The sequence below is a fragment of the Octodon degus genome, unplaced genomic scaffold (genome assembly GCF_000260255.1).
Source record: "Octodon degus isolate 3935 unplaced genomic scaffold, OctDeg1.0 scaffold00073, whole genome shotgun sequence".
In the NCBI taxonomy this organism is placed as follows: domain Eukaryota; kingdom Metazoa; phylum Chordata; class Mammalia; order Rodentia; family Octodontidae; genus Octodon; species Octodon degus.
The window spans coordinates 4,994,781-5,015,059 of record NW_004524649.1 but is presented as its reverse complement, the minus strand read 5'-3'; the positions used below and the strand labels follow the sequence as shown (position 1 = coordinate 5,015,059).

At 39.3% G+C, this 20,279-nt stretch overlaps 1 protein-coding gene across 2 annotated transcripts in view; it reads left to right on the top strand.

Annotated features, from left to right (window-relative positions):
- Window positions 1-20,279, top strand: part of Xrn2 (5'-3' exoribonuclease 2) — a 91,534-nt gene that overhangs the window by 64,869 nt on the left and 6,386 nt on the right. For both annotated transcript variants that reach the window (XM_004635585.2, XM_023720146.1), the window contains 4 exons: window positions 8,829-8,897; window positions 8,981-9,112; window positions 11,107-11,234; window positions 18,666-18,729. In XM_004635585.2, coding sequence (XP_004635642.1) covers window positions 8,829-8,897; window positions 8,981-9,112; window positions 11,107-11,234; window positions 18,666-18,729 — 393 coding nt within the window. The remainder of the gene's footprint in view (window positions 1-8,828; window positions 8,898-8,980; window positions 9,113-11,106; window positions 11,235-18,665; window positions 18,730-20,279) is intronic.

Here is a 20,279-nt window from a genome sequence, read left to right as displayed (position 1 = left end):
GCGGGAGAGGGTCCGGCCCATGCTGCGCCTGGGCTGGGACTGGTCCCGCCGGCGCAGGGTAGCAGGAAGCTCTCCACACACTCACCGGACCTGGGGTAGGACTGGGTCTGGGGATTCCTGGAAGTTGGCAGAAATTCCTACTCGGCGGGAGTGGTGGGGGGCGGCCCGAGGGGGCGGGAGAGGGTCCGGCCCAAGCTGCGCCTAGGCTCGGACTGGTGTCGCCGGCACAGGGTAGCAGGAAGCTCTGCACACACTCACCCGACCTGGGCTAGGACTGGGTCTGGGGGTTCCCAGAAGTCGGCAGAAATTCCTCTCTTTGCTAATTTTAAATATCTAAACCTTTTGGCATATAATTTTATAAATTATAGAAGTTATCTTCCTAGGATAGCAGCAGGCTGTATGTTCTCACCCTTGTACACTTTTGTGTTTTCACGGCCAGTTATGATTTAGTAGAGCCATGGCTCTGTGTCTGCACCCCGCTTCTTCATGGGTCCCTCCTTGCTGGTCTTGTCAGTATCCTATGGCCTCTGTGCCTTCCCAATGTTAAGAGCTCTTCCTTTCTTTTCTCTGCCTACCCATGGTCTACCCTTCCTTTTTTTTTTTTTCTCCTGCTAAAACAAGTGTATAATTTACTAATCTTTGCATATTTTCAGCAGTAACATTGTTAGATATTTTTCCCTTCCATACCACCTAGTATAGTTCTGAGCCCATGTAAAAACTTATAAGAGCTCAGCTTATCCCATGTTGGAACCAATATTTGCTGAATTTTTCCATGAGCCCCAAACTTTTTCTTCAGAAGACTGTTTCTCAAACTTTCTGTATTCATCTTTGAATAAGCTAGGTAAGGAATAGAATGTTTTATCCCCTTTTTTTTTTTTTTTTTTTTTTTTTTTGCGGAACCGGGGATTGAACTCAGATACTTGTGTTTGCCAGTCAAGCGCTTACCCTACTGAGCCATCTCCCTGGCCCCTAGGATGTTTTATTTCTTTAAAGAAATTTTTAAAAATTATAAAAGTGTGTGAAGATGAATTTTTTAAATGCAGCCATTGCTGTAGCATTTTTAAGGTTCATTTTTGACAAAAAATAACTCAAAGTCTGAAGGCTGGAGAAAACAGAATATATACAATCAGCAGATCCAATAGTGGAAAGCACTTGGGAGCATTTGACCTCTACTGCTGGTATTACTGTATAGGACACTGAAGTGGTTAACCTCTCCTGCAAAAATGTCACAGTTCTATAAACTCTCTTAAGTGCTTAAAATGTCAAGTATATGAATCATGAAATTTTTCCTGCAAGAAGTTTGCTTTGGTATGCTGATTTAACACTAATCACAGCATTTACCAGGGAAAGATAGAATAAAAATAAAACCTTATATTTGGAATTGACTTCTTTTGCTAAAGATTCTAGTATTCCAATTAAAGGAACATCCCTACAGATAGATCTTAAAGAGAATCAAATCCATGAAAGATATTATACATTCTCTTCCTTTTCTACTGAGACTGCCATAGTAAGTATTTTCTTCTTGGCCACAGTATAGATAAAAGCACTGTTGAGTGGCTTTATTTTTAATTGTGCTTAGGTTTTACATTTTTATTCATTTTTCCCGTGGTTTATTTATGAAAGCAGCCACAGAAATAATAGGGAGGTTGTCTATCAAGGAAGGATCCATTCTGCTGCTCTTAAAAGGCTGACCTAGTACTGGATGAGCAATACTCCTATGCATACATGTAGCAAGTGAGTAAAAATACCTCTAGTTCAAAGAATTAGTTCAAATGGTATAAACCTGAACATATTCTCTTACAGTAGCCAAGCAGCCTGTTGGGTGTGTAGGCTGTTTGGAGCTGTTTTCATTTGTTTTGTGATTTTGCAGTGCTGGAAATTGAACGTGTATCCTTTGTGCAGGCTTCTACACATGAGCTACATGCAGCCCCTGTAGGCAAGCACTCTGCTGTGTCACAGCCACCCCAGGCCTTCTCTTCATTCCTCCTCTCCTCCTGGGACTCCTCAGAACTGCTATGTTCTTTTGGTTGTCTCAGTGTTACTGCTTTCCCTCGCCCAATAAATTCTCCACAGTTCTTTGTTTCTCTGGTGGAAGTCATCAGGGAGTAGTCTGTATTTTTGTTTTTTTCTTCAGTGTTCTACTTGTAAGAATGTAAACATAAACCTGAAAAGTAAAGGAATATTAATACATAAAGTTACCTTAGAGTCTTTGCCTGATGGACCCTCAGCTATGTCTTTCATGTTGGAAGTATGAGTGATGTTACCACACTGGAAAGTACGTTTCTAAAACAACACATCTTAGTGTATGTTTTTAAGGAACCAATTAAAATAGTAAAGACTTCTCAACCTAGGGAGGTGTGCCTCATGTTAGGAGAAAAAATATCTTCAAAGTATTCTAAAAGACCCAAGGAAAAAGAACACCTTAATCTTTTGAGATCATAAACAGTGTCTTTTGCAGGCCCTGGTGGTGCATGCCTGTAATGGCAGGAGGAGACTTGAGGCAGGAGAATCACTGTGAGTTCAAGGCCAGCCTAAGACAGTGAGACAGTGTCTCTAAATAAGTAGGTAGATAGGCAGAGCCTTTGTCTTTTCGGTGGAGATTACCAAACTTACCTGTAGATGCTCCTTTTTTTTTTTTTTTTTTTTTCCTCCTGGTTTGTACTATATTGAGAGTATCATTTACTTTGTTGGGTGTGGGTTAGAGAGGTTTTGAGGATTGTTGTCCTTCTGGCTTAAAAGGTTTTTCCCTTTTAGAACATCAGCATGGAAGATACACTTTTTAAACAATTTTGTTAAGGGATAGTGCATGTAGTACATACCAGATGCCTAAGTGGCTGTGCCTTCCAGACTTTAGTTTTAACTATCTTACTAAATCACTTGCTGATGTCTTTCATGGGTGATGAACACTACAGTGCGGGCTAGAATTGTCTCCTCTCTGAGCTGTGACCTTGGCTGTTTGATTTTTTTCAGTTTCCAGTCTGTTTTTGACGAACATCACCTCAGGCCTTCTCTTGAACTTAAGCTGTATCACAGTTCTGTTGCTGCCCTGTGATTGCTGGTTGTCCATGCCCTCTTTGCCTTACCTCCCCCAGCACCCTCCATAGCACTTCCTGGTTCTTTCTGAAGTGATTCTCATTTTTACTCTGTTGCCAGTGATGTGGCCTCACTCATTTCTTCTGGGCCCTGTTTCCACACACTTCTACTAGTGCACTTTGGCCTCCAGTGCAGGCCTTTCAGATAATGAAGGCTTGTGCATTTGAAGCATCTGCTGCACGTAACAAGTCATCTTGTGTCCTGTTTCTTTGGGATAGTGCTGTCTATACAGTGGATCTGCCCTGGGAGAATTGAGGATGTAGTGGAATTGGTTTTGTGGAGGGCTTCTCTAGCTCCCCAGGGAAGGCCTGATCTTCCATGGTCAGGGAAGGCCATATTTGCTACTTTTTTTCTCTTTTCAAAATCTTCCATTTGCTGGGAATCCAACTGAGGGCCTTGCTCATACTAGTCCCTTGCTGACACTGAGCTACATCTGTGGCCCCAAATTTAATTTTTAAAATTGGAATATATTTATACTTATATATGGGGAAAATGTTTTAATTAGATAAGCATATACACAGTGTGATCAAATCAGGGTAATTAGCATCTGTCTTTTTGTATTGTCACTTCTATGTGTTGGAAACATTCATACTCTTATTGTTATTTTGAATATGTAATTGTTGTAGACTAATTACCCGGTTGTGCTATATGACAGTGGAACTATCCCCATCTAGCTGTGATTCCTAACCTGTACCTCCCAGTACTCCACTTCCTTCCTTTCCTAGTTTCTAATAACCTCTTTTAATTCTCTATTATTAACTTTGTTACCTTTCACAAGTGAATAAGAACATGCAGTATTTGTCTTTCTGTGTGTCTTGGTTGCTTTCTCACTGCTGGGACAAAATATTCAACACATATAATTTACAGGAGGAGAGGTTCTTTTTGTGTGTGTGTGTGGCCAGTCAGCCCACCGTGGGGGCAGGGCTGGCGTGGCCTGTGGTCCTGGGGATCAAACCACGATCCTTGCATTTGCCTAAGCTTGCCTAAGCAGGTGTTTTAGATTGCTGAGCTATCCCTAACCCGAAAGGTTCATTTTGTTTGATTCATAGTTTTGTTGCCTTGTTTGTTTTTGGTCTTTTTTGATTTTACTGTATTTTTTCTGGTTGAAATGTTTGGGTGGGGTGTATTTTTTGTTTTTGGTACTGAGGACTGAAACTCGGGCTTCTAGCTTGCTAGGCAACTATTTCAGTCCGTAGTTGGTTGCCCTAAGGCAGGGCAACATGACCAAAGAAAAACAGTTCATAGCATGGCAGGCAAGAAACAGTAAGACTTTGCTCTTATTTCCCTTTTTAGTCTACCCAGGTTATAAGTTTATTGGTTCTACCCACATCCTGGTAGAGGTCTTCTCCCTACAGTAAATCCATCATCAGGCCGGAGAGATGGCTCAGTAGAATAAGCGCTTCCCTGGCAAGGGAAGTTCAATCCCTGGTTCTGCCAAAAAAAAGTAAATCCATCATCCATACCTAGGACTATGCTAAACTAGTTAGGGGACTGATCCAGTGACACATACCCATAATTCATTTACCTCCCAAAGCCCCATCTATAGTGCATGAATCATTGGAGCATCTGGATATAAGCCATGCCCCTGTGCCTGGCTTACTCAGTGTAATTTTTGTTTAATCTAACTTTTTTATACATGTTGCCACAACTGATAGAATTTCAACCTTTCTTATGGCTGAATACACAATTCCCTTGTGTAGGGGCCAGGGAGATGGCTCAGTAGGATAAGCACTTGACTGGCAAACGCAAGGATCTGAGTTCAATCCCTGGTTCTGCCCAATAAATAAATAAATAAATTAATTAATTAATTAATAAAACAATTTCCTTGTGTATATATGCCACATCTTTAATCCATTCCTCCACTGACATCTTGGTTCTTAATAATAGTACTGCAATAACCATGCACATACAGGTGTCTCTTTATTACAGTGATTTTATTCCCTGTAATACGGGTATAGCTTGGCAGTAAAGCACCTGCCTAGCAGAGTTTGATCCCTAGCACTACAAACAAAGTGGCTATATACCCAATGCTGAGATGGTTAGATGATATGGTAATTCTGTTTTGTTTTCAGAGAAACCTCTGTATTATTTTCCATAATGGCTGTATAGTTTACATTTATACCAGTAGTGTATAGGAGTGCCCCTTTTCGTCATCTTTTCCAACATTGCTTAATTTTTGTCTTTTTGCTATTAGCCATTCCAATTAGAGTAAGGTGATACTCAAAAGGCTTTCATTTGCGTTTTCCTAATGTTAGTGCTGGTGAGCATTTTTTTCCATAGATTTGTTAGCCACTTGTATATTTCAAGAAATGTCTATTTAGATTATTTGCCCTTTCTTAAATGAGATTGTTTTACATTATTGCTGATGTTTGAGTTCTTATATCTTCTAGCTTTCTAGATAGTAACTCCTTACCTGATCAAAAGTTTGCAAAAATATCCTCTCATTCTGTAGGTTGTCCTTTGACTTTCTTCTGTGCAAAAGCTTCTTAGTTTAATATAATCTTATTTGTTTAGTTTTGCTTCTGGTTTCTACATTTGGAGTCCTTTCTAAAAGACTGCATATCTCAGTCTCTTAAAAGTGTTTTCTGCTGTTTTATAGTTTCAGGTCTTTATGTTTATATCCTTGATCCATTGACCCAGTTCTTTGGTCCTTGATCCAGCTTTTTTTCTTTTTTGGGGGGGAGAGGGTATTTTGTAAGAAATAGAGGTATAGTTTGATTTTTTTGGGATATGAATATCCAATTTGCCCAGCATACACTTTTTTTTTGTGGGGGAGCAGAACTGAGGATTGAACTCAGACCCTTGCGCTTGCTAGGTAAGCACTTATCCTATTGAGCCGTCTCCCCAGCCCCAGCATATGCTTTGAAGGGGCTACTTTCTCTAATGTATCTTCTTGGCTCTTTTGTCAAAAAATCAATTGGCTAGTGGCTGGGGATATAATATGTTCAGTGATACAAGTGCCAGCCTGGCGAGCACAAGGTCCTGAGTTAAGTTCCCAGTACACACACACACACACACACACACACACACACACACACACACAATTTGACTGTAACACATGAATTAATTTCTGGATTTTATTCTGTTCTGTTTGTCTCTTTATTTCTTACACCAGTGTCATGTTGTTTTGATGTCAGATACTGTGATGTTTCCAACCTGCTTTCAGGATTGCTTTGACTATTCTGGTTACTTCATGGTTCCGTATTAATTTTGTAATTGTTCTTCCTAATTCTGTGAGGAATGACATTGGTATTTTGATGGGAATTGTATTGGAGCTATGAAATGCTTTTGGGTAGTATGAACATTTTAAGAATATTTACCTTTTAATACCTTTTAAATTGATGAAGATAGGTTGTCTTTCTATTTTGTGTGCTAAGAGTTCTTTCATGAATATTTTTATTTTCTTTGTGGATTCCTTTTTTATTTTTATGTATTTGGTATAGGGTCTCACTATGCAGCTTGAATTCACAGTGATCCTCCTGTTTTCAGCCTCTCCAGTGCTGGGATTACAGGCATGCTCTACCACACATGGACTCTGTGGCTGGCACCTCGCGGCGGGGCTGGTACTACATGTGGTGTCATGGATCAAACCCTGGTCCCTCTGCTTGCCTAAGCAGGCACTTAGTCCTCTAAGCTATCTTGCCAGCCATCTTTGTGGATTCTTTTCATTTCCTTGGTTAAGTTTATTCCTAGTTAGTGTTTTTGTTTTTGTTTTTGTTTTTTGTTCCGAATGCCTTCAGGGCAGGTTTGGCTGGCTTGAGTTGTGGGGATCAAACCACAGCAACCTGAGCCTGACTGCTTTGTTGAAGCAGCCACTTAAAGAACTGAGCTAAGGGGCAGCCCCCCTAGTTTGTTATTTAAAAGCATTGGATATTGTGAATGGGATTTGTGTGTGTGTGTGTGTGTGTGTGTGTGTGTGTGTGTAAAATGTTACTCTTTTTTTGGTATGTTAATTTCATGTTATATAAGTGTACTGAATTTGTTCATCATACAACAGTTTTTTGGTGGACTTGGTAGGCTTTCTGTATAAGATCGTCTACAACCAAAGATAATTTGGTTTCTTTCCCAGTTTGGGTGCCCTTAATTTTTTTATTTTTGCTTAATTGTGCTTTGGCTAAGTTTTTCAGTACTATATTGAATAGGAGTAGTAAAAGTGGATTATCTTGGTCTTATTCTAGATCTTAGAGGAAGTACTATTAGTATGAGGTTGGTTGTAGTTTTTTTATACAGGGCCTTTATTATATTGAGGTACTTTTTATACCTAATGTGTCTGCATCTGTTGAGTTGATCATATAAGTTTTAGCTTTCAGTGGATTGAGAAGGTCTTATATTTGACTGCCAAATGTTAAATCATCCTAATATACCTGAGATGAGCTCTACTTGATCATTGTTTATGATCTTTTTAATGTGCTATTGGATTCGATTTAGAAGATTTTCATATATATTCTTCAAGAAAAATGTCTTTGCTTAAAAAAAAAAGAAAAGAAAAATGTCTTTGCTTTTCATGTTAGGATTATGTGGGCCTCATAAAATACATTTGGTAGAATTTTTCTCCTTTTCACTATTTTTGGAATAGTTTGAAAATTGGTCTTGATTCTTTAAATGTTGTATAGAATTAAGCAGTCTTTGTTTTGCATTTATTTCCTCTGCCATCGTGTAACAAATCCTGGCTCATCTTAAACCATAATTCTTGCATGCTTACATTTAAATCTGGTGACTAAACTACTAGGAGAGGCATCAAGGTTCGTATACCTGCTTACCAACTTTTGTGATAGACATGCACCACCCCCACCCTAGGAAGGAAATTCACCTCCGTTTATACTCACAATCTGATTGTATACCTTTTAAAAATAGGCATTTGTGTAGTTTTAAAGTTATGAGTATTTAAAAATACATGAGGAGGGGCTGGAGAGATGGCTCAGTGGTCTAAGGCACCTACTTAGAACAAGCTTGGCAAAGCATCAGGGACCGCGGTTCAATCCCCCAGCACCACATGCCAGCCAGCCCCGCCCCCTGGTGGGCTGAGCTGGCCACACACACACACCACATTCTCTCTCTCTCTCTCTCTCTCTCTCTCTCTCTCTCTCTCTCAAATAAATAAAAATTAAAAAAAAAATTAAAAAAAAATAAATAAAAAATAAAAAATAAAAATAAAAATACATGAGGAAAGCAAGGTATCAGATTCTAATTGGGAAGTTGAGTGGGATCTTTGTTTTTTATCCCACATAAGCTTTTTAGCTGGTGTTTCTATCTCATTTTTATTTGTTGTTGTAAACTTTTTACATCCATCTGCAGTATTGAATTAAAATTTCCTAAGAGTTTAGGCAGTATATTATTTCCCTGTGATCACTTGTAGTTAGCCAGAAATGGCTCTATCCACAGAGAAAGTTGCTTGAAGCCTAGGTATTGGGAAACAGAGGCAGTCTGATACGGAAGGTACTAGCTAAAATAATTGTTACAGACTTTTGAATTGTAGCTATCCTATTTAAGTTTAAAAAAAAAAGAACCCTCGACAAGAGATCATGTGTGCATGTTGTACTGTGAATAACTACTATGAAGACAGCAATATGCTATGTATTAATTATTATAACTGTCCTACTAACCTGTTTTGAAACTGTCTCATTGCTATTTCTTCATTAAAATTAATAAAAAATTAAAAAGAACCATCAGTATTCATGATAATTATGGTGGTGTAAGATAATGAAATCATTAAATTGTCTATTATTATCTTTCAGTATTAATTTTAAAGACCCACAATTTGCTGAAGATTACATTTTTAAAGCTGTAATGCTTCCAGGAGCAAGGTAACAGCCCTAGTCTTTTAGATTGATTTTTGTATGAACAATATTCAACCTTATAACTAAATATTGTATTTTCAAATGGCCAGAAAACCAGCAGCAGTACTAAAGCCCAGTGACTGGGAAAAATCCAGCAATGGCCGTCAGTGGAAGCCTCAGCTGGGCTTTAACCGGGACCGGAGGCCGGTCCACCTGGATCAGGCAGCCTTTAGGACTTTGGGGTGAGTTGTAGGTTTCTGTCTGTGGTGTGTTTTGTCCATCCGTTCATCTGTTTTGTCTGTCTGTCTCTCACCCTCTCTCTTTCTTCCTGTCTGTCTTGCTCTCTCGTTCTCTTGCTCGCACTTTTCAGACCAGGCAGGTACTAAGCCATGTGATAGGTTCCAGCCAGAGTATATTCTGCTAAATTCTCATTGCTCAGATTCAGCATTGCTGAATCCCAAAAACAGCAGCTTATCTTCCCAGTGACCACTTCCTCCTCCACACCTCAGTCCTGCATACAGGTTCCTTTCACCTTTCCTGTGCACGCAAAAGAGCCTCCCAGTCAGCTCCTTGTGTGTCACTGAACCTGACCCTCAAACTCTGCCCCTAGCAAAAGTCCAGAAAAATCTCAGCGTTTGTTTGTCTCAGGTCAGAGGATCCTTGCCATCTCCCTCAGATCCTCTGTGTCCTCAGAGCCAATAAAGGCCTCCCTCCCCTTTCTTTATTTCTCTTCACACCACACCAGAAGAACCTAATACCATGTATATCTCCAATTGTTTTGCCTTTTCTGAATCATTTGACAAAACGTGTCAGTATTTATTACTCAGATATTTAAAGGACCATAAAATACAACTCTTCTATCAATATTACTTTAATACTGTTTTTCGTTTTTAGGAATTCACTTCTGTCCATCTTGGGTTTATATGTTGCATGATAATTCTGTTATTTTTAAGAGGTTTCATTATCTTTTTGACAGTTATTTCAAAGGAATAAAACATGTTCTTTACCCTCTAAAAATTTTTAGCTAAAATAATGTGCATATGTCCTCAGGTTTTGTTTATTCAGCATTCAGACAGTTATATCTTTGTTAATAGGACTGCCTTTATTGCCTACCAAGATTATCCCTTACTGTATTACTTGTATATCTTCTTTTGTAATTTCTTTACCTTTTGCTCTATTTAGCTATGTAATTGTATTTTTCCTTGGTGTTAGGAGGCACTTCATAACAGTAGCATGTGTAGTTGTGATAAAAAGAGCAACAGGCTAGAGGAAACACAGGTGTCAAAATTCAAGACTTAATCGTGATAAACTCATAAACAGGCATTTCTAGTTAATAGAAATCATTCAAAAAATAATCTAAACAGCATCACCATCAGTATGTAATTTATATGAACAATAAAAGGGACAATGTGGCATAATGCTTAAGGCCATGGATCTTGGATTCTAAGTGTCTGGATTCAATTCTCCTTTTAACCACTGAATATATTTGTAAGTTATTGAACCACTTTATGCCTGCTTCCTTATATGTAAAATAATCACATCTATTTCAAGAAGTCATAGGATAGTTTGTAAACACTAAATGTTATCTGTTGCTGTTACTGTTTTGAGAAGTCTTCATTCTTAATTAAAAAAATAGAAATTTAGAATCTTAAAATGTCATTACATTATTCTGATAATTAGAGTACATAAAAGTGCACTAAGTAGAGTTGAGTTCTGAAGATATCCTGGAACCTTTGATCTAGATTATTTCTTTATAGAAGCACAGTTGTATACCTAAATATCTGTAGACTATTGCAGTCTAAAGAACTAGCACTAAATATAGGAAAGATTTAGTAAAAAAATGAAATCTGTATGTATATATGTAATTATGAGGAGTAAGAAAAATGCAGGAAGTACCTTCTATAGTAAATTAAAAACAGCAGAATACAAATTAGTGTTATGTACAGTGATGACAACATGGATCCTTGAGGGAAAAACTAAGATGGGCCAGAAAAGGAAAGGCTCATTTTTGCACAATTTAAATGGCTACCAGGACTCTTGCGGTGGACCATGAGCATTTGCCGTCACCATCACTGCTGGGTAGTTTTGAACTTTAGTTGTGAACCTTCTTGTTTTTGTTTTTATCTTCAACAGACCTAGCTGTGGAGAAGTAGCTAGGTTTGTTGACTTTGTGCCACTTCAGTGTAGTGATCTGTCTCTGCATATTTGTCTTCTCTCATATGGGGTCCTTCTGCAGCCATGTTATGCCAAGAGGCTCAGGAACTGGAGTTTATAGCAACGCTGCACCGCCTCCTGCCAATTACCAGGGAAATTTATACAGGCCACTGCTAAGAGGACAAGCCCAGATTCCCAAACTGATGTCCAGTAAGTTTTTATTGATTGGTTATTTTACATTCTAAATTAAGTATCACAGCAAAGTTGGTTTCCAACTTTTACTGCTAAAAAAATTTCTCAGCACTTGTATAAGAGAATTTTTAATGCAAAATTTTTAATATATTTTTATCTTTACTATATTTATATAGTTAATTGATTGAGACAAACTGGATCTTGTATCTTATTTCCACTGATGTTATTTTTGAGCTCCAGGGCTATCCCCATTTACTACAGAAATGTCAGTCCTGAGGCAAGTTCTTAAAAACTACTATCTTCCTGGAGCCTTTCCTGGTTGTCTGGTGGTTTGACAAGGATGGCATGGGGAGAAGGAACAGTGTGGCATGATGCTAGTGTGTTAAGAAGTCTCAGAGTCATATCATTTTAGATTGTTTTCTGAATATTTAAAATATTTTGTAAAAATGTAATTTCCAAAAAAAGTTTCTCTGAAATGCAGAGAACCATCAGAATTCCTTTCAAACAATTTTTTATAGTTAATAAAAGAAAATGCCAGGTTGAAGTAGATGATTGTTAGGAAGTATTTATGCTGTGTATCTACCACCACTGAATGCTGATAAATCACAGGCCATTTTTTACTCTAAAGCTCAGATTTTCTGGGTATAATACCCAAGAACAAATGAGTTTCACAGGTCTCATGCCCTCAGAGCCATCTGTTCCTAGTGTGTGCCTCTGTGATGTTTGCCTTTCTGTATTGTGTGGGTTAGTGACCTTGCCTAGAGCAGTGAGACTATGACAGATGCATGCAGTTAACGATCTGCCCGGTGCAGTGGTTAAGGAGCTGCTTTCCTTGATTTAGCAAGTAACATCTCTTAGTATTTCAGCATATTCAGGGTAGAATAGTACCATTTACAATAGTATCTAATAATCATTGAAAAAAATTGGTTGTCTTTTACAGTGAATGGTGAAAGCATAACCAGCTTAGTTTTAAAGTCAGCTGTTTGTTGATACATTCCTTATCCATTTCCTTTGTCTTGTGGTTCTTTGCCATTTACTTCCATCCATAGTGGTATCACAGCTTCCAAACAGGCAAAAAAATTGAAATATAAGAATACTAGAGGGGCTGGTGAGATGGCTCAGTGGTCTAAAGCACCTACTTAGAACAAGCTTAACAAAACACAGGGACCATGGTTCAATCCCCCAGCACCACATGGCAGCCAGCCCTGCCCCCTGGTGGGCTGAGCTGGCCACACACACACACACACACACACACACACAATAAATAAATAAATTTAAAAAAAGAAAAGAAAAATTGACTTTAAAAAAAAAAAAGAATACTAGAACCGATACAATCTAGGTTAGTTTAGTATTTCTCAAAATAATAATTATAAGAAAATTCTCAGATTATTGCATTGAGTAAACTTCGGAGATCTGAAAAGAAGATTTGAGTAGTACAGGAAAAAGCATTACTTGTGATTAAGCAGCTTTTCTCCATCCCACAAGTATTAGTTCATTTTGCATTAGTACATTAGAACACCTGAAACAGACTGACTTACAAAGAAAAGAGGAGCCTGGAAGATGGCTCAATAGAATAAGCGCTTCCCTAGCAAGTGTAAGGGCCTGAGTTCAAGGTCTCACTACCTAGATCAGACTCGTAGTGATACGCCTGTGTTCAGCCTCCGAAAGAGCTGGGATTACAGGTACGTGCCACCTCACCCAGTCTTAGTTGCAGTCTCAGTGTGCCCTGGCACGGCACACCGGGGAACCCCAGCCACCGCATCTACCTAAACAGGTGCTTTAATCTGCCGAGCTATTTGGCCGGCCTAAACACATGTTCTTTTTTTTTTTTTTTGTATTTTAGGGAAGGGTCTACAGGGTGTTCAGGGTCTCACTACTAGATCGGACTCATAGTGATCCACCTGTTTACAGCCTCCCAAGAGCTGGGATTATAGGCATGTACCACCATGCCTGGTCTCAATTGCTGTCTCAGCGCACTGGGGCTGGCACAGCAGGCCCTGGGATGGAGTTCTCAGCCACTGCACCTGCTTGCAGGTGCTTTAATCCACTGAGCTATTTGGCCGGCCCTTAAACACATGTTCTTGATGGGGCCATAATTCATGTTTTGCTGCCTATAGCTCTGATTTGAATTGTGTCATCTGATGTTCAGTAGCTAACCACCATTGGTTCAAGCTGCCCAATGGGACAGTCATGCACATATATTCCACTGCTGGAAGTTTGGAGGGCGCTGAAGTCAATCCAAGCTTAACACCATGTTTCCTAAGCCTCCCTTGTAACTGGGTGCACTTCCCCAGGGTCTGTCTAGATATTATCTAATTAACTACTTTATTAACCTTTTTTTTTTTTTAATTTTTTTATTTATTTGAGAGAGAGAGAGAGAGAGAGAGAGAGAGAGAGAGAGAGAGAGGTGTGTGTGTATGGCCAGCTCAGCCCACCAGGGGGCAGGGCTGGCTGGCATGTGGTGCTGGGGGATTGAACCGCGGTCCCTGATGCTTTGCTAAGCTTGTTCCAAGTAGGTGCTTTAGACCACTGAGCCATCTCTCCAGCCCCTTTATTAACCTTTTTAATCTTTTAACTCAGATTATTTTAAATTTATAAATCGCATCATGACTATGACTTTATAGTTTTGACATATTTGTATCTCTCCTCCATATTAAGGGGTGCTGGAGGTGTGGCTCAGTAGTAGAGTGTATGCACAGGAAGTATGAGGCCTTTAGTTCACTCCCCAGCACACCTCCCCCAGAGAAGGAAGGGAGTCAGGTACACACTGAAATTAAATCTATAACTGAAAATAAAGGCTTGTTCATAGGCTCCCTGAACCATTCTGTGTATCACTTTTTGGGCGGTACTACCTTAAGTCAGTGGTCTTTAATGCTCCAGCAGTTGCAGGCCACATTTACCAACTACTCCTCAGAAAGTCTATATGAGATTTATGGAAACCCAAGCGCCCTGTGCTGTGGTCTTCCAATTCCAGCTTACAGAACCCTGCTTCAACAGTAGGAGAAAAAAGGCCAAGAGGCTGACATTGTGGCTCAGTGGTAGGGTACGTCTCCTGGGTACACAAGGCCCTGGGTTTGCTCCCTAGTACCCCCAAATGCAAAAAATTCTTTACAAGTATTTGTCAGCATTACTATACAGACTTTTATGCCCTTAAGGACTATAGGTCTGTAGTTTTGGGTTAGTCTTTCTTTCTTGTAAACACACTACTCTTGTTTGTCTGCACCTGTGCATCTTCAGTGGATCCATTTTTATGACTTGGGGTAAGTTACTCCTCATTTCCCACTGTTGTTACTAGATTTAATTTGTACTTGAGAAAATGTTTCCTAGGCATGTAGTATTTGTTATTCCTTCCTGGCTTTTTGTTGTTGTGGAAGGTTTTAGGGGATGGAAGTTGGGGCCTTGCCCATGCCAGAGAAGTCCTCCCACTGAGCCACACTACCAGCCCTTTCCTTCCTGTTTTAATTAAACATGTGAATAATGTCAGTTCTGAATTTTCAAAATATTACAAGTAGTTTTTAAACCTCTAATCCTTTCTTCTGAAAAATCAAGGTTTCTGAGCCTCCTGATTGAGAAGCCCAGAACTCTAGAGTGGTTTTGCTCTGATGCCTCTGAAATAAATAATATGAATTGGCAGCTCAGCCCACAGCATAAGTGCATGTAGGGTAAGAGAAGGTGGTGCTGGCTTTGCCTGCCCCTTGATAGCCTTGTGATCTGTGCAGGCTGTGGTCAGAGAGTAGGAGTTCCTAAGCCATGGTTCACCAGGCTCAGTCTGCTCACTTAGTCACAGCTCTGATAGGACCAAGCACATACTAGGTACTGTGAAAGTAATAAATGATTAAAAAAAAAAAAAAATCAGCTTTCCTTTTTATAGAATTTTTCAACTTTAAAATTTGGTCAGAAATTATTTATTTTAGTAAATTATAGCCAAAACCATTTAATCTTAAATATTCTTAATGTTAAAACTGTTTTGTTCATACACTATTATAAAATTACACAAAAAAGGGCTCTTTGGTCAAACTGCTGCTGTTGTGTGCCTGCGGGAGATGTTACCTGGCTCAGCCTTTGATTTGTCTTTCCTGTGTCAGTTTTGGCTGATGAGTAATTGTCGAGCATGGACAACTTGCAGGAGTCAAGTGCAGCCCAAGTACTCTGTATGAATAAAGCATGTGATTTCTGTGGCCCAGAGAACAGGATATGTGACTTCTCTTCAACTTCGTTAGTAAACTTATCAATTAGCTGCATTTGAAAAGTGATTTTTGATTAGCGCAATCAGTAAACATGGAATCTTTCCTGTGATTGCCGCACTGATTAGGTAAATTGTCACTTGAGAAGCTATTGGCAAAGCCTTGGTTTATGTAGCCGTAGAGCTCTAGAAAAGGGATAAGTTTTTAAAGACCAAAGGAAAAAAATTAGCTGTCATTTTTTCCCCACTCGCTTGTACCTTCTGAAGTGCAATTCACTGTCTTGGAATTTTTTTCCTCCCTCTCAAATGGATCTTCTGTTAGAGCCATACAAATGAATGATGATAAGTTTGTTTTACCATCTACTTCATTATTTATCAGCCAGGAAATGTTTCTGCTTTATGAATACTTAAGGACTGTATATATTCCACCAAAAGGTTTATGCCTGGTAATGCTTACTTATAATCCCAGCTACCCTGGAGGCTGAGACAGGAGGATCACAAGTTTGAGGGCAACCTAAGCAATTTAACACATCTCAAAAAAGGTGTACCTCAGTGGCAGACCTCTTGCCTCGGGTGCAAGCACTGCGAGTGTCAGCAGTACAAAAACAGGACAGTCAAAAAACATGCCCACTTTTATCCACATACTCTCACATATTTGCTGACACACATGCAAATATAAAGGCTACCTTGAAGATTTTCTTTGATCTTTTTAGTTTTATTTTTGAGTTGAAAGAAAGCAAGGGATGTTTTAATAATTATATGACAGTTTCTTTTTAAAGTTTTAGAAAATTTGCTTGGGTTTAACTAAAACTATTTTTGCACATGCTGAGTTTATGTGAGAAAAATTACTCTGTAGGTGAGAAATGTCAGTGTAAAGTAGAGGAGAAGCAGCTGGCACTAGAAGTAGATGGACAGAGCTGTAGCTTCTGCCACTTTCCCAGCATTCGCGGATGGACAGGTGGACCCTGAGCGTGCTCACTCTCCCAGAGCATTTGTGCTTAGTGAGCTCTGCTTTCCAGTTCCGCTTAGAAATCCAGCCCTGCCTACTCTCAACAGGCAGGGTATTTGAATTCAGTAGGTCTGTATTACTGTTGGTGATGGCTTTCCTGCTATACTCTTTCTAGGAAAAGATGTGCAAGTGTTTTTCGTATGACATTAGAATACTGCTTTAGGAGATTTCTCCTTAATATAGATGTATTAACTGTCCTCATTTCAAATTTATGGGGAGTCCAGTGTGGAAGTGGAAGTATCAGAGAGTGTGTATCCTGTGATCATGTCATAATAAAACTAAGTCTTCATGATAAAATGGCACATTTCCAGGCTATAGCAGTTCTAGGACACGTGAAGTACAGGGCTAGATGGATACCCAAAATTAGCAAATTTGGTTCATGTAAAAGCACTAAAGTAAAATACCTGTGGGAACATTTGAATCAGTTCTCACTAAACTAATTTTTGTAGACTAGCTGAGTAGACCAGTGGTCTTGAGAAAGCAGTAATTAGAAAAACTGACACAAGTGATGATTTTTACTTTTCAGTAGGTTGCTTTCTAATAAAGACTGACTCCTTGTAAATTTTATGTTTAGTAAATATATCTTCAGCTTTTCTGTAGAAGGAAACCACACCAATGAGATAATCACTATTCTTCTAAGAATTTCTAGGTTTTACTTTTATTTTCTGTTAGCTTGTGTCTATAGTAGTGACTCACTCTGGGTGTAGCCTGGGGAGCTTTCCTCTCCAATGTGTGGCTATGTGAATAGCCACTACCTGAGTTTCCATCCAGGGTTTGACTGTGCTTACATTCTGATGGCCCAGCACTCCTCGACTTACTGGTTTAGCTACTAGTAGTTGGTTTTTAAGGGATTGCAGAAGGACTTGATTTAGACTTGAAAGATACTATTTTGGTTCAGAAGGGGATTCTGCGAGGAGACCCTGACTATTGGAGGGCTTCTCACCTCTGCTCCTTCTAGAGTGCTTGACAAGCCTCGCTGCCCCACCCTCTTGTACCTTGGGGCATTGTGTTCATAAGGAAGAACACTGTTCTCAGACATCCCCCTGGCTGTCCTTGTGCTATTGAGGTGGGAAGGAAATAGGATGGTAGCTGTGTGGGTCACACCACAACCATTAAATTAGTTGCTTTTTTTAAATTATTTATTTATTTTTATTTATTACATTTATTTATTGTGTGTGTGTGGCCAGCTCAGCCCACCAGGGGGCGGGGCTGGCTGGCATGTGGTGCTGGGGGATCGAACCGCGGTCCCTGTGCTTTGCCAAGCTTGTTTCAAGTAGGTGCTTTAGACCACTGAGCCATCTCTCCAGCCCCCACACCACAACCATTAAGCAGCCAGAAACTTTCCTGTGCTGTTTTCATTTGTGCTCCTTCAAAACACAATTCTACTTTGCTTTTTTTTTTCTTAAGTGAAAACTAGATTGCTTAGGGGTGGGTTCCTAGCTCAGAGATAAGCTTTCATTTCTTCTTTACGGAAGTAATTTTGAAAAGCATGTTTCTAGTTTGTATTTCCATTAAAATGTGAGCCTGAATACATTACAGTAAGCCTTGTTGTCCTTGGTCTCTGGAGTCTGGAGGAGGTGACTGTTCCTGCACAGCAAACTCATTAGACAACTTCTGGAGCCAGCTGTTCTAATTAGAGCATAGCAGACTCTGCTGGAGGCAGCTGCAAGGCTGCATCCTGGAGCTGCCAAGTCCCTGTGAGGGGGCTGGGGTCTGCCTACAGGAGCAGGAGCTACAGAGGGGTGCCATCCCATCAGATAGCCCTGTGCCAGCTCACTTAGGTGTTAAGAGTGTGACATTTATGAGTACACTGGAAAAGCAGGTGGGCCCCTTGCGACTGTGTCCTCCTGGTTCTGTCAGGTTGTGTGCCTTCAGTGTCACAGCATTTTACATATTGGGGCTGGGGTGCGATCTCAAGGTTTCTATTAAAGTTACTGTCTGTTCAGTTTGCATTTATGGATGAAACCTAAATCCCATCCTTCACAATTTGAAATATATACGTTTTCACATATATAGCATGTGAGAGAAAAATTACCTGTTTGGTGGCCATAGTTACCAAAACTTTTTATCAAGGAAAAATGATTTTTAAAAGTTTGTCAATCCTATTGCTTTCTTGTCTCTTTAGATAGTTACAATGCTAGTTTACTTGGTGTATAGTCTATCTCAGATTATTTATTTATAAAGTATATGGGTGACTAAGTACTGATCACATCTTAAAATTTATCTTCTGCTTAACTCCTCCCTGTTTATTTTCCAGACATGAGGCCTCAGGACTCCTGGCGAGGTCCTCCTCCCCTTTTCCAGCAGCAGAGATTTGACAGGTAATATTAAAATCAACACAGCTTTTAAATATTTTCCCTCTATCAACATTTGGGGTTTGTTGGCTTTTTAGAACCTAAAAACCTCCATGGTTGAAAAACACTTTTTTCCCACCAAAAGTTTTTCTTGCACCTGTCCTTTGAAAATATAGAAACACTTTGAATTAAAACACTCACATTTATATACTTCCCTACTTATCTTGGTTCTTGGCCTTTATTTTACTGAAGCTTTTGAGATGCTCTGAAAAATGCAACACAGAGAGCTTAAAACTGTATTAGGTTTTGGTGAGGCTAAACAAATTTCTTTTTAGCAGGGTTGTGCAGCTTAATGAGGCATAACTAATAGTGTTCCACTTTTATCATTTCTGTGCTGGCAATGCAGCATTAGTACAGACCAACCATTGATTCTTGCTACAAACCTCTTGAAGTCCTAATCAGCTTCTTTGGTACAACTTTTTCAGGACTGACAAGCCTATTGTAGGGCAGTGTCACTGTAGGTCAGTAGTTATTAGTTGCCACTGAAAACAGTTTCTTTAACTACTTAAGACTGAACTGAATTAAATGCAGAAGGGACTCAGAAGAGGATTATGGGATCTGCAGTCTAATAAGTGCCATGGACTAGGAAGAATGTGACATGGTTTAATAACAAGGGATGTTTGACATGTGTTACTTCATTGATAAGTTGTGTGCTCCTAAGTCAGATAGACTCTGGATGACAAGACAGTGAAGCGTGTTATGAATAGTATATTAACATCTGTAGTATAATTTGTAAAGGGCAGCTTTAAAATATATCATTTCATGCTGGTTTAGCCAGTTGATAAATACAAAAGTAAGTGAAGCCATACCATACGTAGTAAGCCTGGTTTTTGTTTTTTTGCTTTTCCAGTTCTAATCTGTTTTACTCCCTTCTCTAGCATTTCAGCAATCTCTCATCTGTTCATATTTGAAATGAATGACATGTTTTTATAAATTAGGTTGTAAATGGTGTTCCCCTTTGAAGAAAAGTTAGTGATATTTGGAAACTTTCAAAATTTTTGTTACATTGTTTTCTTCAGAAAGACAGAAGAAATCATGTTGCCCAGTTGTTGATAAGACTTATTAGCTACTTAGTGCAAGTCACATTTTAAATTTAATATGATTGGTCTTGTTTTCACTATAAGTGCTCAAAGCAGACATCATGTTCTATTAGATATACAGGGTAGATTTTTCTAAAATGATTTCCTCATATTGCTCAGTTCCTCCCCACTTTGATAATAATTGCTCATGTTTCTCCTATGCTTTTGAAGCCTCAGGACTGTGTTAACACCCTTTTGTCAATGTGACTTCATATATTTGCTTCCCAGCAACCTTTTGAAGTAGATGGTGTTATTTTGATATAAGTGAGGTACATAGTTTAGTAGCTTGCTAAGGTTACACTTTCCTGCTGTTCTTTATCAGGAAACTGTTCTCTAGAACAAAGCTCATTGAAATCTTTACTCTGAGCATAATGCAGTAAGCCGCAGACTTACAGAAAGTGGAGGCTGCCTGTCCAGATCCCCTGCTTTGCTCCCTGA